Genomic DNA, 13,172 nt, shown 5'->3' on the forward strand with positions numbered 1-13,172 from the left:
GGACTCAGTTGAATTTGGTGTGTTTCATTTTTGAGACGAAGTTAAAAATAACAAAAATAAATGAAAAAATAAATAAAATAAAAATCACTACAACTGAAATTATCTGTTTACTGGAAAAGTGTTTTGCTGTTTATAACGGGAATGCACTACTTTAAAGGTTTCACTCTTCTGCGGTAATTAAAAGAATGTGTTACTTTTCTTCCTAGCAATATCAGTATCATATTTCAAGACCAGGAACTTGTTCCGTGCAGATACTGACACGAAGTCCCCGGGCGACTTACCCATGAGAAGCCGATGCATGCGATGGCTCCGCACAGCATGTCTGCAACGATGGCGGGGTACGAGTTGGCCGTGGGGAAGTATGCGTGGAACCGCGGCGACTGCCAGTGCGTGACCTGCACAACACACACACACCGGATCTTCAGTTGCGTTAACCTAATTATGCTGTTAAAGCTGGTCACATCTTGGCCCATGTTCTGGGCGCCAAATAATTATGTCTGCAATAAAGGTTTAATAAAAATACACATTGAGAACTGAATGTAAAGAAATGAATTTAGGAAAAATAATTTTATGGGATTAGTTTATGTTACATGATGCTCATCTGGCCAATGGGGCAGGTCCTTCAATGGTTCAGCATTCTCCAATAATCCCGTTTTTCTGCCATCGTCTTCGTATGTATTTCTTTTGATGACGTCAATTAGCTGGTAGATGCTTCTTTCTCTCGTCCTCTTCCTAGTCAACATTACTTATTACAGTCCCTTCTCATTTAGCCAGCTTTCTCTCTTTTGTTTCCAATATTTATCTGTTCTTATTCATCCTTTGTAACAACCTCATTTTTTATCCGTCCATAAAAATGCATTGCAAAGCCTACCCAGGAAAATAAATCTGTGAAAATAAAAGTAATTACACGAAAGGAACAGCGCAGAGAGCCCACCAGCAAGCCTGGGACAGATACGTTAGTAACATGGAATATGATATTCGTGGTCATCAGCACACAGTATAAGGCTTTGAAAATGTCAAATAAAACAAAAGAATACAACTTGTCTAAATAACATTGCGAAAGGAGGGTAGATCAAATACTATAAAAACCTATAGTGTAATGCTAACATAGAAGAGACGAAAGGAATAATTTCCAGAAATATAAGTAAAAGGCCTAGGTGACATCATAATGAAAGAACTTACTGCAGCCTTGAAGACCTTAAAAATCGAAAACCAAAACGTTTAGATGAAATTAATGAAAAATTAATTAAATGCCTTTGATTGTTACTGCACTGTAAACTGTTACGTCTGTTTAACACGTGCTGAAAAAAAGATTTACCACGAAATTAGAAGAAAGCAAAAGAAATACATCGATATGTAAGATATTTTTTTTTCTTCTATGTGAAAACTACTGAAGGATAAGCTTACGGGACACAGCTTGTAAATTTCAAGGAAGAATTTTAAACGTAAGACTGAAAACAACAGAAGAATGTTTGTCAAAATATCCACGGGTGTGCTGCCGGTCTATAGTGTCCAACGGGCACAATATTTCGGCGATCATACATGTCGCCATCATCAGGTGAACTGACGGACTGAGCTCCTGTGAACGTGCCGGCACGGAGATCCGTACGCTATGGCTGCTCAGAGGGAACTGGGTTCGGTGGCGGCGGCGGCCGATTTAAATACCCTCCGCCCGCGGCGCGCTCCCTCCGCCGTCCGCGCCCCGCGCCCCGCGCCACGGTCGCGCGGTGGAACAGATTGCGACGGCGTCTGAGATGACGTCGGAGTGATGGCTCTGTCCGCCGTGGTCGTCACAACTATACGTTTGCTCGATTTACTCTTGATTAACCCGATCGCTGGTTCCCAAGCCTTGCTAAGATTATAGCCACAGTCACGGTTTATGAGGTCGTCATTGGTGCGAATTTCGATGGCCTCTTTAACAACGCTGTCCCAGTATCTCGACGTCTGTACCAGAATCCTCGTGCGGTCATATTCCATGGCGTGATTTTCCGACAAACAATGTTCAGCGACCGCCGACTTGCTCGGATACATCAGTCGAGTGTGCCTCTGGTGTTCACGGCATCGATCCTCGACGGTACGCATCGTCTGACCAATATACGACTTGCCACATTGACACGGAATTTGGTACACGCCGGCCTTCCTCAAACCGAGGTCATCTTTGGCGCTCCCCACCAGTGCACGAGTTTTATTTGGAGGACAAAACACAGTTCCGACCCGGTGTTTCTTCAGAATGCGAGCGATTTTCCCCGAGAGTGCGCCTGTGTATGGAATAAATGCAGTGCCTACCTCCTCCCTCGTGACTTCATCCATCTCAAGAGGTTGTGCTGCAGTGGTTGGGCGGAGAGCACGTTGAATCTGCCACTCTGAGTACCCATTTTTTCGAAATACAGTTCTCAGATGTTCCAATTCCTGGGGTAGACTCTCTGCGTCAGAGATAGTGCGCGCCCTATGTACTAGAGTTTTAAGTACCCCATTCCTCTGTGAAGGGTGGTGGCAGCTGTCTGCGTGCAAATACAGATCAGTGTGCGTAGTCTTCCGATACACCCCATGACCTAGGGTGCCGTCAGCCCTTCTCTTGACCAAGGCGTCAAGGAAAGGTAATTTACCCTCCGTTTCAGTCTCCATAGTGAATTTGATATTGGGGTGTATGGAGTTTAGATGTGTAAGGAAGTCAAGGAGTTTGTCCATACCATGTGGCCAGATGACGAACGTGTCGTCCACGTAACGGAAAAAGCAAGTAGGTTTCCATACGGATGACGACAGGGCTTCCTCCTCGAAGTTCTCCATGTACAAATTCGCTACCACCGGTGAGAGTGGGCTACCCATGGCGACTCCATCCGTTTGATCGTAGTATTCTCCATTAAAAAGAAAATACGTCGAAGTCAAGACATGCCTAAAAAGTTCAGTGGTCTTCTCGTCAAACTTCTGACTAATCAATTCTAGTGACTCTCCACCGTAGATGTCGATTGCTAAGTACTCTTGCCCTTCTAAAGAGATGTCGTGCCGAGAATGTTGTTCCAAATTTTGCTAAGGTTATGCATCACATCGATTCTGCAGCAGCTAAGAGAATCAAGAAACGAGCCAGCCTCGCATTGGTACGTGAGAGAGTGCAATTCACCCGCCGGAGCCTTGAGTTTATCTCACAGGAATTACTCAAACTACATTTGCAACTGGCTAGTAAGTTTACTTCTTGTTCCTGGGATTGGATTGATGGTGTCAGCTGATTCCGCCCATAAGAAGGCTACGGGACGTCAAACAGCTAAGTTCTCACGTCTCCTTGACAAACCATCTCTGCAGGTTCCGTGCAAGACTGTCATCAATTTGAGTGGCATGGTGTTGAGTGATGATGCAGTCTCGGTTTTGCAGAAATGTCTCAACTTCGCTCCCACCCCCAAGTTCACTCCAGTCGCAGAAATTGTTAGTGCTGTTGAACAGGTTGCAGCTCGACTTCCGCCAGAATCAGCCGAGGAAATACGTCGTGAAACTTGTCGTGCGTTGACGAAATCCAAGCCGATGAAGTCAAATATCAGCAGTAAAGAGAGGGCGGCCATTCGTGATCTGAGGGAGCGCTCTGAAATTGTTGTCTTACCGGCTCACAAAGGCAATGCTACAGTTGTTGTCTCCCATAAGGACTACACTGATAAGATGCAGAGCCTGCTAAATGACTATTCCTACCGGAAGATCAGCGTTGGTCCTACAAAGAAGGTGGAGAACAAGACGAGGGCGCTTCTCAAGGACGCAGATTTACCGGAGGGTGACGCTAAGAAATTGTTACCCCAAGGTCCGGTACCGCCTAGACTATATGGACTCCCAAGGTTCACAAAGAGGGGATACCATTACGCCCCATTGTTAGCAACATCAGGGCACCTACATATTTGTTGGCCAAATACCTGACGGGAATATTAAGTCCTTATGTGGGTAAATGCCCTCATCACATCCGTAATTCCGTGGATTTTGTCAAACGCCTTGACAGCTTCACGTTGGATGAGTCAGATATCATGGTGAGTTTTGACGTCGTTTCCTTGTTTACGAGGGTACCCCTAAGAGAGTCACTAGAATTGATTAGTCAGAAGTTTGACGAGAAGACCACTGAACTTTTTAGGCATGTCTTGACTTCGACGTATTTTCTTTTTAATGGAGAATACTACGAACAAACGGATGGAGTCGCCATGGGTAGCCCACTCTCACCGGTGGTAGCGAATTTGTACATGGAGAACTTCGAGGAGGAAGCCCTGTCGTCATCCGTATGGAAACCTACTTGCTTTTTCCGTTACGTGGACGACACGTTCGTCATCTGGCCACATGGTATGGACAAACTCCTTGACTTCCTTACACATCTAAACTCCATACACCCCAATATCAAATTCACTATGGAGACTGAAACGGAGGGTAAATTACCTTTCCTTGACGCCTTGGTCAAGAGAAGGGCTGACGGCACCCTAGGTCATGGGGTGTATCGGAAGACTACGCACACTGATCTGTATTTGCACGCAGACAGCTGCCACCACCCTTCACAGAGGAATGGGGTACTTAAAACTCTAGTACATAGGGCGCGCACTATCTCTGACGCAGAGAGTCTACCCCAGGAATTGGAACATCTGAGAACTGTATTTCGAAAAAATGGGTACTCAGAGTGGCAGATTCAACGTGCTCTCCGCCCAACCACTGCAGCACAACCTCTTGAGATGGATGAAGTCACGAGGGAGGAGGTAGGCACTGCATTTATTCCATACACAGGCGCACTCTCGGGGAAAATCGCTCGCATTCTGAAGAAACACCGGGTCGGAACTGTGTTTTGTCCTCCAAATAAAACTCGTGCACTGGTGGGGAGCGCCAAAGATGACCTCGGTTTGAGGAAGGCCGGCGTGTACCAAATTCCGTGTCAATGTGGCAAGTCGTATATTGGTCAGACGATGCGTACCGTCGAGGATCGATGCCGTGAACACCAGAGGCACACTCGACTGATGTATCCGAGCAAGTCGGCGGTCGCTGAACATTGTTTGTCGGAAAATCACGCCATGGAATATGACCGCACGAGGATTCTGGTACAGACGTCGAGATACTGGGACAGCGTTGTTAAAGAGGCCATCGAAATTCGCACCAATGACGACCTCATAAACCGTGACTGTGGCTATAATCTTAGCAAGGCTTGGGAACCAGCGATCGGGTTAATCAAGAGTAAATCGAGCAAACGTATAGTTGTGACGACCACGGCGGACAGAGCCATCACTCCGACGTCATCTCAGACGCCGTCGCAATCTGTTCCACCGCGCGACCGTGGCGCGGGGCGCGGGGCGCGGACGGCGGAGGGAGCGCGCCGCGGGCGGAGGGTATTTAAATCGGCCGCCGCCGCCACCGAACCCAGTTCCCTCTGAGCAGCCATAGCGTACGGATCTCCGTGCCGGCACGTTCACAGGAGCTCAGTCCGTCAGTTCACCTGATGATGGCGACATGTATGATCGCCGAAATATTGTGCCCGTTGGACACTATAGACCGGCAGCACACCCGTGGATATTTTGACTATCAAATACGCCGGGAGAAACTCAAGAATCACAGAAGAATGTTTGTTAGTGGAAGAACAGGTGGGATTTACAGTGTCGATAAATTACTGACGTTTTATTTCAAGGAAGCTTATTGAACAGCAGAGAATTTAACAAAGACAGCTATTGTTTTTTTATAGCTATTAGTTTTTACAGTTTTTGAGAAAACTTTTGATAATGTGGTTAGAGAAAAGTTATGGAGAATAATGGAGCACAGGTTACTCTTTACAGTTTATATCAGTCATCGAATGTCTGTATAAAGGAACAACAATAACCAATACAATTACAGTAAATAAAAGGAGTAAGCCAACGCTGTAGTTTATCCCCTACACTGTCCAATGGTTTCACTGGCATGCAGTCTGCAGATAGTTGCACATAAACAATTCAGTAAAGATAAAATCACTCTTACGTGCTAATGGCCTTAAATTGATGTTTTTCGAGAGATGTCCGTTTATAAAAAGCAATTTACGAACCTAATAAAATAGTCACAGAATATAATACGAAAATATCTTCTATTAAACCTATGTCAATGGCATTTTGTAGAAAAAAGGCAGTGAGAACCAAGACAGTTGATGAAAAAACAATTGTGTAGGTGGAATATTCGAACGTCTTGAGGATAATATATCGTACGAATACGAAGTTCTACAGAATAAGTTCAATAGATTTGGGATTGTATTTGGAACAACTAACAGAACTTGAAAAGCATAAAACACTGGAAGAAACACGATAAATTGTGTAAATCAATCGCGTTGCCAACCCTATTGTAACGATGTGAATCGTGGTTACTGAATGACAGACAACAAAAACGAGGTCAAGCACTAGAAATGAGCTTTCTTAGAGGATTTAAGGGATGTGAAAGAGCAGGGATAATATGAAATGAAAATATTCGAGGAGTTGAAAATCTGAAATGTCAAAGAGCAACTGGATGCAAAAAGAATTGGAGTGAACATCTGTGAAGAATAGGTCCAGAGAGACTACCACGTCAGATAAAGATTTCAATACCAAATGGGAAAGAGACCCTGGAAGACCGAGAAATAGATGGTATCCGTAACAAATCACAAGTGGTCTAATATGGAAAGTGTAGAAGACGAAATGTCCAACTCTTCTCCCAGTTTTAATATCTTCTGTCTAAACGGGTTCAGTTAATTAATTGAGCTGGGCGGCAGGTTGGTTGCTAAGATCCTGATAATGTTCTTAAAACTGAGATGCGGAAATATGAGGCTATCGGGCAATGAGGCATCGAAGATGGTATGAACAGGTTTTTGATCCTTGCAAGATTGGCACAAACAGCACGATAAAATCTTTTCTACACGATGACTTAGGAGCACAAACATTTAACTACTGCTCACAGTGCAAATTTCTCCTGAGGCTTTTTGCCAGAGTTGCACTAGACACACATGTTCTATGGGATTGCAGTTATAATGTTTATAGCGGCCAGGACTGGGTAGATGATGAATTGACGAGAGTGTAATGGCGGCCAGAGGATGGTCAACAACTTATGAGCAGCGACCAGCTCCTGTGACTGCAGCCTTCCATGTAGTGTCAACAGCTTGGGAAGACTGCGACCTATGAGCAGTACAATGTGCACCAGGAGTGACGGTAACTGGCAAGGCTCGGTGGTAACGACAGCTACTGAGCCATCCTGACTCCTTGAAGAGCACGACAAACCAAGCTCTTCAAATGTACTTCTGCAACGGTGCAACTGAACAGTACTGCCCCATAAGGTTTTGTTGCCATTGTTCTTCCTTTCCCACTGGTGATTCTCAATAGCTCGTCTGCCGTACGTTCTGGAGCCAGTAGGGTGTGGTATTATCAACTCGTAGCTACCGCTGAAGTCTTCTTGGTGTCACTTGGTTCATTCGTCAAATAAATTCCCCCCAGAAACACGTTGCAACAGAAATTGAACCCACTAACTAAGGAAAAATTACTTCATATCCATTTTTCATCTACCATGACACGGAAACTTTGATCTAAATGACAAAAGAATCGTCCCCTGCCTGGAGTGTCAGTCTGTGCAACTCATTGAGATTCTGGGAGTCACTCCGTATTCCAGATTGTTAATGCATTCGACAGTGACAGCTGCATCTTTCAAGTTAGAGAATCGGAAGTGATAGCCGTCCTCTGTCGCATCCTTGAAGCACCATAAGATTAGAACTATCCTCCGGTTGTCACAAGTCAGTGTTTGGGATGGTACGCTTTTAACGAGTAATGTTGAACATTGAACGTTTATGGGATTTCGTGGGTTGGCAGCTCGCTTGTGAGCCGAAAATAGTAGAAAGTAATACTACTCGTTGGACTCTTACAGAATGTAGCATGCCACTGACAAACAGGTTCAAAGACTAATTCAGTATGGCGAAATGTAGAAACTCTAAAGTTCGCACAGCGGCTAAATCAAATGCTGGTGCTCGTGATTTAACGTTGTTTTGTCAGTATATACACCATGTAGTATGTCGGTGGCTCTATGGATCATAGACGTCATATATTTCCGATTGTTCGTCAGTAATTCTTTCTCGTAGTTATTGGTTTGTATCGTGTTTACCGCATCCACAAAGAACAAAATTATTAATGTAATTAAGAAAGAAAATTATTGCAGACTCACCCCTGGCATGATGATGCGTTCGACGTCTGCCATCACGTCCTGCCATTTCTCCGGTTTCTGTGGGGCCTCGTCAGGCAACAGCGGGCGCAGGTACCCTGGACTCACCTTGGGTAATACTTGTCTGAAACACAAATAGTGTGTTAACTTTTTGCAAAGGGAGGGAGTGAGTGGATGGCGGTGAAGAGTACATTGTTATAACATTCTTTTTGTAATTGATTCAATTAAGCAAAAAATAGAGTCGGCGACCCCCTAAAAGAGAATCATATGTGTATGTTCTAGAGTCCTCATTATTGCTGAACTAAAATAAAATCACGATAGAAAATACGTCAGTTTTACAGCAACAAATCCCCAAAATATCGTAAGGAGAACGCTTCAAAGCAACAGTGCACTGTAAAGTCAAGTCTACTATTTCAAATTGAAATTCAGTAGGACAGCAGAGACTATAATCCCTCCAATAACAACATCATTGGAGGCTGATTGTATTTATTTTTGGAAAGAGGAGGAAGTGTGAATGAACACTACACATGGTATTAGTTTATTTTGGGCGCTATGAGGCTCACCAAACAATACAACTGTAAAATAAGTGCTGTTTCCGAGATGATACATAAACTCTCATAGATAATGCAGTAGCAAAAATTTATCAATTTAAGATAAGGAAAACACTCAATGAAAAGTTAAGAAAGCCAAACGTGGTACAGGATAAATCTATCAGTGAAATACGAGAACGTACTAATTATTATTAGTACAATGCAATACATTTTTGTTGTTATGTACGTAGTTGCTACAATTGTAAGTCGCAGAAACCAAATTAACTAGACCTGTGTGCTTTGTTTTGCTAAGAGATGTGCTCTTAAGCTTCCTATAAGATATCCCACTTTATTTTCGTGCAAGTGCGTAGGAACTATCTATTCACAACCACTACAAAAAAGTTACATGTTTGCATCTGTTACGGTCCTTCAAAATAGTCACCAACGTTGTGTAGAATCCGTTGTCAGCGATGTGGAAGGCGTAGTATACCGTTAGCAGAGCCTGTTCTGTTGATGGTGCGAATGGAGCGGTCTACTGCCTGTCTAATCTCTGGAACAGTTCTGAAGCGAATGCCACGAAGTGATTCCTTCATCTTCGGATTCACATCAAAGTCACAAGGACTTAAGTTCGGGGATCTCCCAGTCCCACCGACCGAACAGAGCAGCCACAGCTTGCGCTGTATGCGCCCGCGCATTGTCGTGCAAAGAACAGACACCATATCCATATAAGTATATAGTTCTGGCAACACCCGCCATGACCTCCTTCCGTGCGGATGCACACATATTCCCCGAACTCTTACGGGACTTGGAAAGAACGTCTTCCACGAGTAATGAGTGTGTTGGGGTGGGACACTACGAATGTAGTGTGTGGACATACAAGGTGAGAATGTGGGTCTCGCGGGAGGCGCAGTCGCGTCATCTTCTGTGCCTTCGGTGACTCAGATGGATAGAGCATCTGCCATGTAAGCGGGAGATCAGAGATTCGAGTCCTGGTCGGGGAACACACACACACACACACAACACAAAACACACACACAACACAAAACACACACACACACACACACACACACACACACACACACACAACACAAAACACAAAACACACACACACACAACACAAAACACACACACACACACACAACACAAAACACACACACACACACAACACAAAACACACACACACACACAACACAAAACACACACACACACACAACACAAAACACACACACACACACAACACAAAACACACACACACACACAACACACACACACACACACACACACACACACACACACACACACACACACATATTAACAGCAGCTGGATGTGTGCAGCATAACGTACGTGTTAGTTTCGCATGAAACATGATGAAAACTAAATATTAGGGAGAAAGTATGTACTGAGAAATTACAGAAATTCGCAGAGCCATGCAGGAATGCTAAAACAAAATATGAATAAATATCGTAACTGATATATCCCTTTCCTAGGTTTCCTGTTAACGAATTTTTCGCGGATTTATCGGTCGGCTGTTAAGAGGCTTAGCGTGGTGGCATTACAATGCATCTGCCCTCTTCTCATTTCTTCCGAATTTTTCCCAAAAAGTACACTACTATTTTCAAGAACGAAAAAGTGGTTGAGGATGATCAGACTTATAGGCATTCCGATCACAATATAACACCCAACAAAAGAAAGAACAATTGCGTCGCCAGAAAGACTATGTTGGACATACTGTGAAGGAAGCGCTGAATATTGTGTCTTGCTGTCTGCTGGTGGCTTGTCTACACCACTTGCCACCTTGTGATGTAGTGAAATTTTAATGTGAGCGAGTTGCTTAAATTCGAAAATGGGAATACTAGTTTCCTGTAGATCATGTAATAAGCACGTATCTGCCTCTAATCGTCTGTAACTCCATCACATTCCAACACGTCCGTCTCTTGGATCCTTAATGAGCGTGCAATAAGAAGTCGGATTCCAAAGCATTACCCTTAACGATGCCCAAGTGACGCAAACGAGGAAAAGCAACGGACCGGCTACACAACATTGTGCCACTCCCCATCTCAAGAGTATGGCCCACTTAGATGCGAGGCCACTATTTCATAACGCTGTACGGCTACCTTTTTTATTTGCTACAGTTTAGATTGGAATGGAGCCGGCTGTGGAGCTTTCCTCATTCATCCGTAATGTTCCAGTTTAAGCTGATGTGTCATAAGCCGCGAAGCTAACAGCTTTACGTCTAGTCAGAGATACCTCTTGTTTTCTTGTGAATACAGTTGCAAATATGATACTTTGTAATTACGTTTCCGGTTGATTACCAAACGTCTGTTTAACACATTCTTTCCGTACCTAGCTCGCTGTTCTTCCGTCAGTCGTCCTCAGCTTTAACGTGTTCCTAGACTGATAACAATGTAGAAGTGAATGTCAGTTTTTGGAATTATTATTTATGTAATGCACGGCCATGTATCTTAGGTTACAAAAAAAGTGTTAATTATATCACTAGATAGAAGCGTGGTCAATATTATTTTAGTATAAGAATAAATGTGCTTTACATTTTGCAACATCCGTCTATCTGACAACGTCAGTGCTCTCTACACAGAGTTAGATAATTCTCGTTGGACAAGTTACATGAGTGCCACACGGTATGTCTACTTCATCGGCTCCACAGTGCAAAAGCACGCCAGTACCTCGCATAAGAGATCAAGTACATTTAAAGCTCATCGTAATTGCAACAAAGGTCTCACTGATATAGCATCCCAGCTGTACTCATACACAAAACAAAAACATTCGCAAATTACTCTGCCGCTGCTGCTGTCCATCTCCCAAACAAGCTATCGTATTCTTTGCACACAAATGCCCCGTTGTTTTTTTTAAAAACGTCAAAGCACTTTCTTTTGTAAACATATATTCTCTCTAAAAAAAAGATAACGTACATACATCAACAAAAGTTTTGCATGAACCCTATTTCGAAATTCACGGTACAAACAAAAATTGGCTCTGGGGTATGGGTATATATTAGTAATGTGGCCGGATTACAACGTTAAAAAATAAAAAAAACATTTGTGCAACTACAAAATCGTCTGCTTCCCATGGGCGGTTTTTCGCAGCACTCTTGAGCAACGTGAATGCTTAGTGGAACGTCGCTTTGTTCGTACGCAGTATTGAATCCGTCGTGGTATATCATCAATAAGATCAAACCAGCCATAGTCAAAATTGCCTCACACTTCAATAACGATTCTGCCTAAGTGGTACAGAAACGTGGTCGTTGTCGACATCCAAAAACAGCTCGTTTCAATCGATACCACTTATTTTCGATTGGATTCAAGTCCGGGGAACAGGCAGATCACTTCATACTTGTGACCCCCGCACGCTCAAGGAACGTGTTCACGAGATCAGCATCTTGAGCACGCCAGTAAGCATTCACCTAGGTGAAACTGTCACCGAGATGGATCAAATGGCTGTGAGCACTATGGGTCTTAGCTTCTGAGGTCATCAGTACCCTAGAACTCAGAACTACTTAAACCTAACTAACCTAAGGACATCACAAACATCCATGCCAGACGCAGGATTCGAACCTGCGACCGTAGCGGTCGCGCGGTTCCAGACTGTAGAGCCTAGAACCGCTCAGCCACTCCGACCGGCGCCACCGAGATGAAACTGCCACCGAGATGAAGCTGCCACCGAGATGAAACTGCCACCGAGATGATCGCGATACGACATCGCTATTGGTTACAGAATCTCGTCCCTATAACGTAGTACAGTAAGAGTTCCCTCCGCAACCACGAGAGGTTTACAGTTGCTCCATGTAAAGCCACCCCCAAACATCATTCCAGCGTCATCTTGTTCATCCTGTTGCGCAGGTGGGACACAGTGGTTTAGGCGTTTGATGTTACAGGGTTGTCGCCAAACACTTTGCCTCCTATTATCGGAGTACAAACAGGATCGAGTTTCATCCGTAAAAAACACCCTGCGCCAATCCTGGGGTGCCCATTCTGCATGTCTTTTCACTCCCTGTATCGAAGTCCATGTGCGAGATAGTGCTCGACGTGGTCGTCGGGAATGGATATTCGTATGATGCGATATATGACGTCCCGTAGCCTCTTTGAACGCCGAATTCAGTTCTGGAGCTCTCAGTCCACGGGTGCTTAGACTCTTAAAGTCTTAGGTATCGATCATACTGTACCCTTGTCGAACACTGTGTGTGCGGCGTGAGTCCTCAACACTTCCTGTCATCTGGAACCGGCTGCACGTCCTCATCACATCATTTTGACTCCGTTGGATAGGTCGAGCAAATTCCCTGATTGACAAGCCTTTTATGCGTAACGTGGAGCCGGTCATTGGGCGCGGTGTCCTTCGTGGCATGATGGATGTTCACTCTACTGTCCAGCAGACGTTTCTAATGAGACCCTACTGGTGCGTTCTATCCGTAGGTAACGCTCATGACAACTTTACATGTTAAAAAACAACGCCAGGGATGACGTCGCTTTCGGTACTTTCCACAATAGCAACAC

At 44.3% G+C, this 13,172-nt stretch overlaps 1 protein-coding gene across 2 annotated transcripts in view; it reads right to left on the reverse strand.

Annotated features, from left to right (window-relative positions):
- Positions 1-13,172, reverse strand: part of LOC124615917 (aromatic-L-amino-acid decarboxylase) — a 220,179-nt gene that overhangs the window by 118,079 nt on the left and 88,928 nt on the right. For both annotated transcript variants that reach the window (XM_047144098.1, XM_047144097.1), the window contains exons 3-4: positions 8,140-8,260; positions 282-395 (exon numbers count right to left, since the gene is read on the reverse strand). In XM_047144098.1, coding sequence (XP_047000054.1) covers positions 282-395; positions 8,140-8,260 — 235 coding nt within the window. The remainder of the gene's footprint in view (positions 1-281; positions 396-8,139; positions 8,261-13,172) is intronic.

This window comes from Schistocerca americana, chromosome 5 (genome assembly GCF_021461395.2).
Source record: "Schistocerca americana isolate TAMUIC-IGC-003095 chromosome 5, iqSchAmer2.1, whole genome shotgun sequence".
Classification (NCBI taxonomy): domain Eukaryota; kingdom Metazoa; phylum Arthropoda; class Insecta; order Orthoptera; family Acrididae; genus Schistocerca; species Schistocerca americana.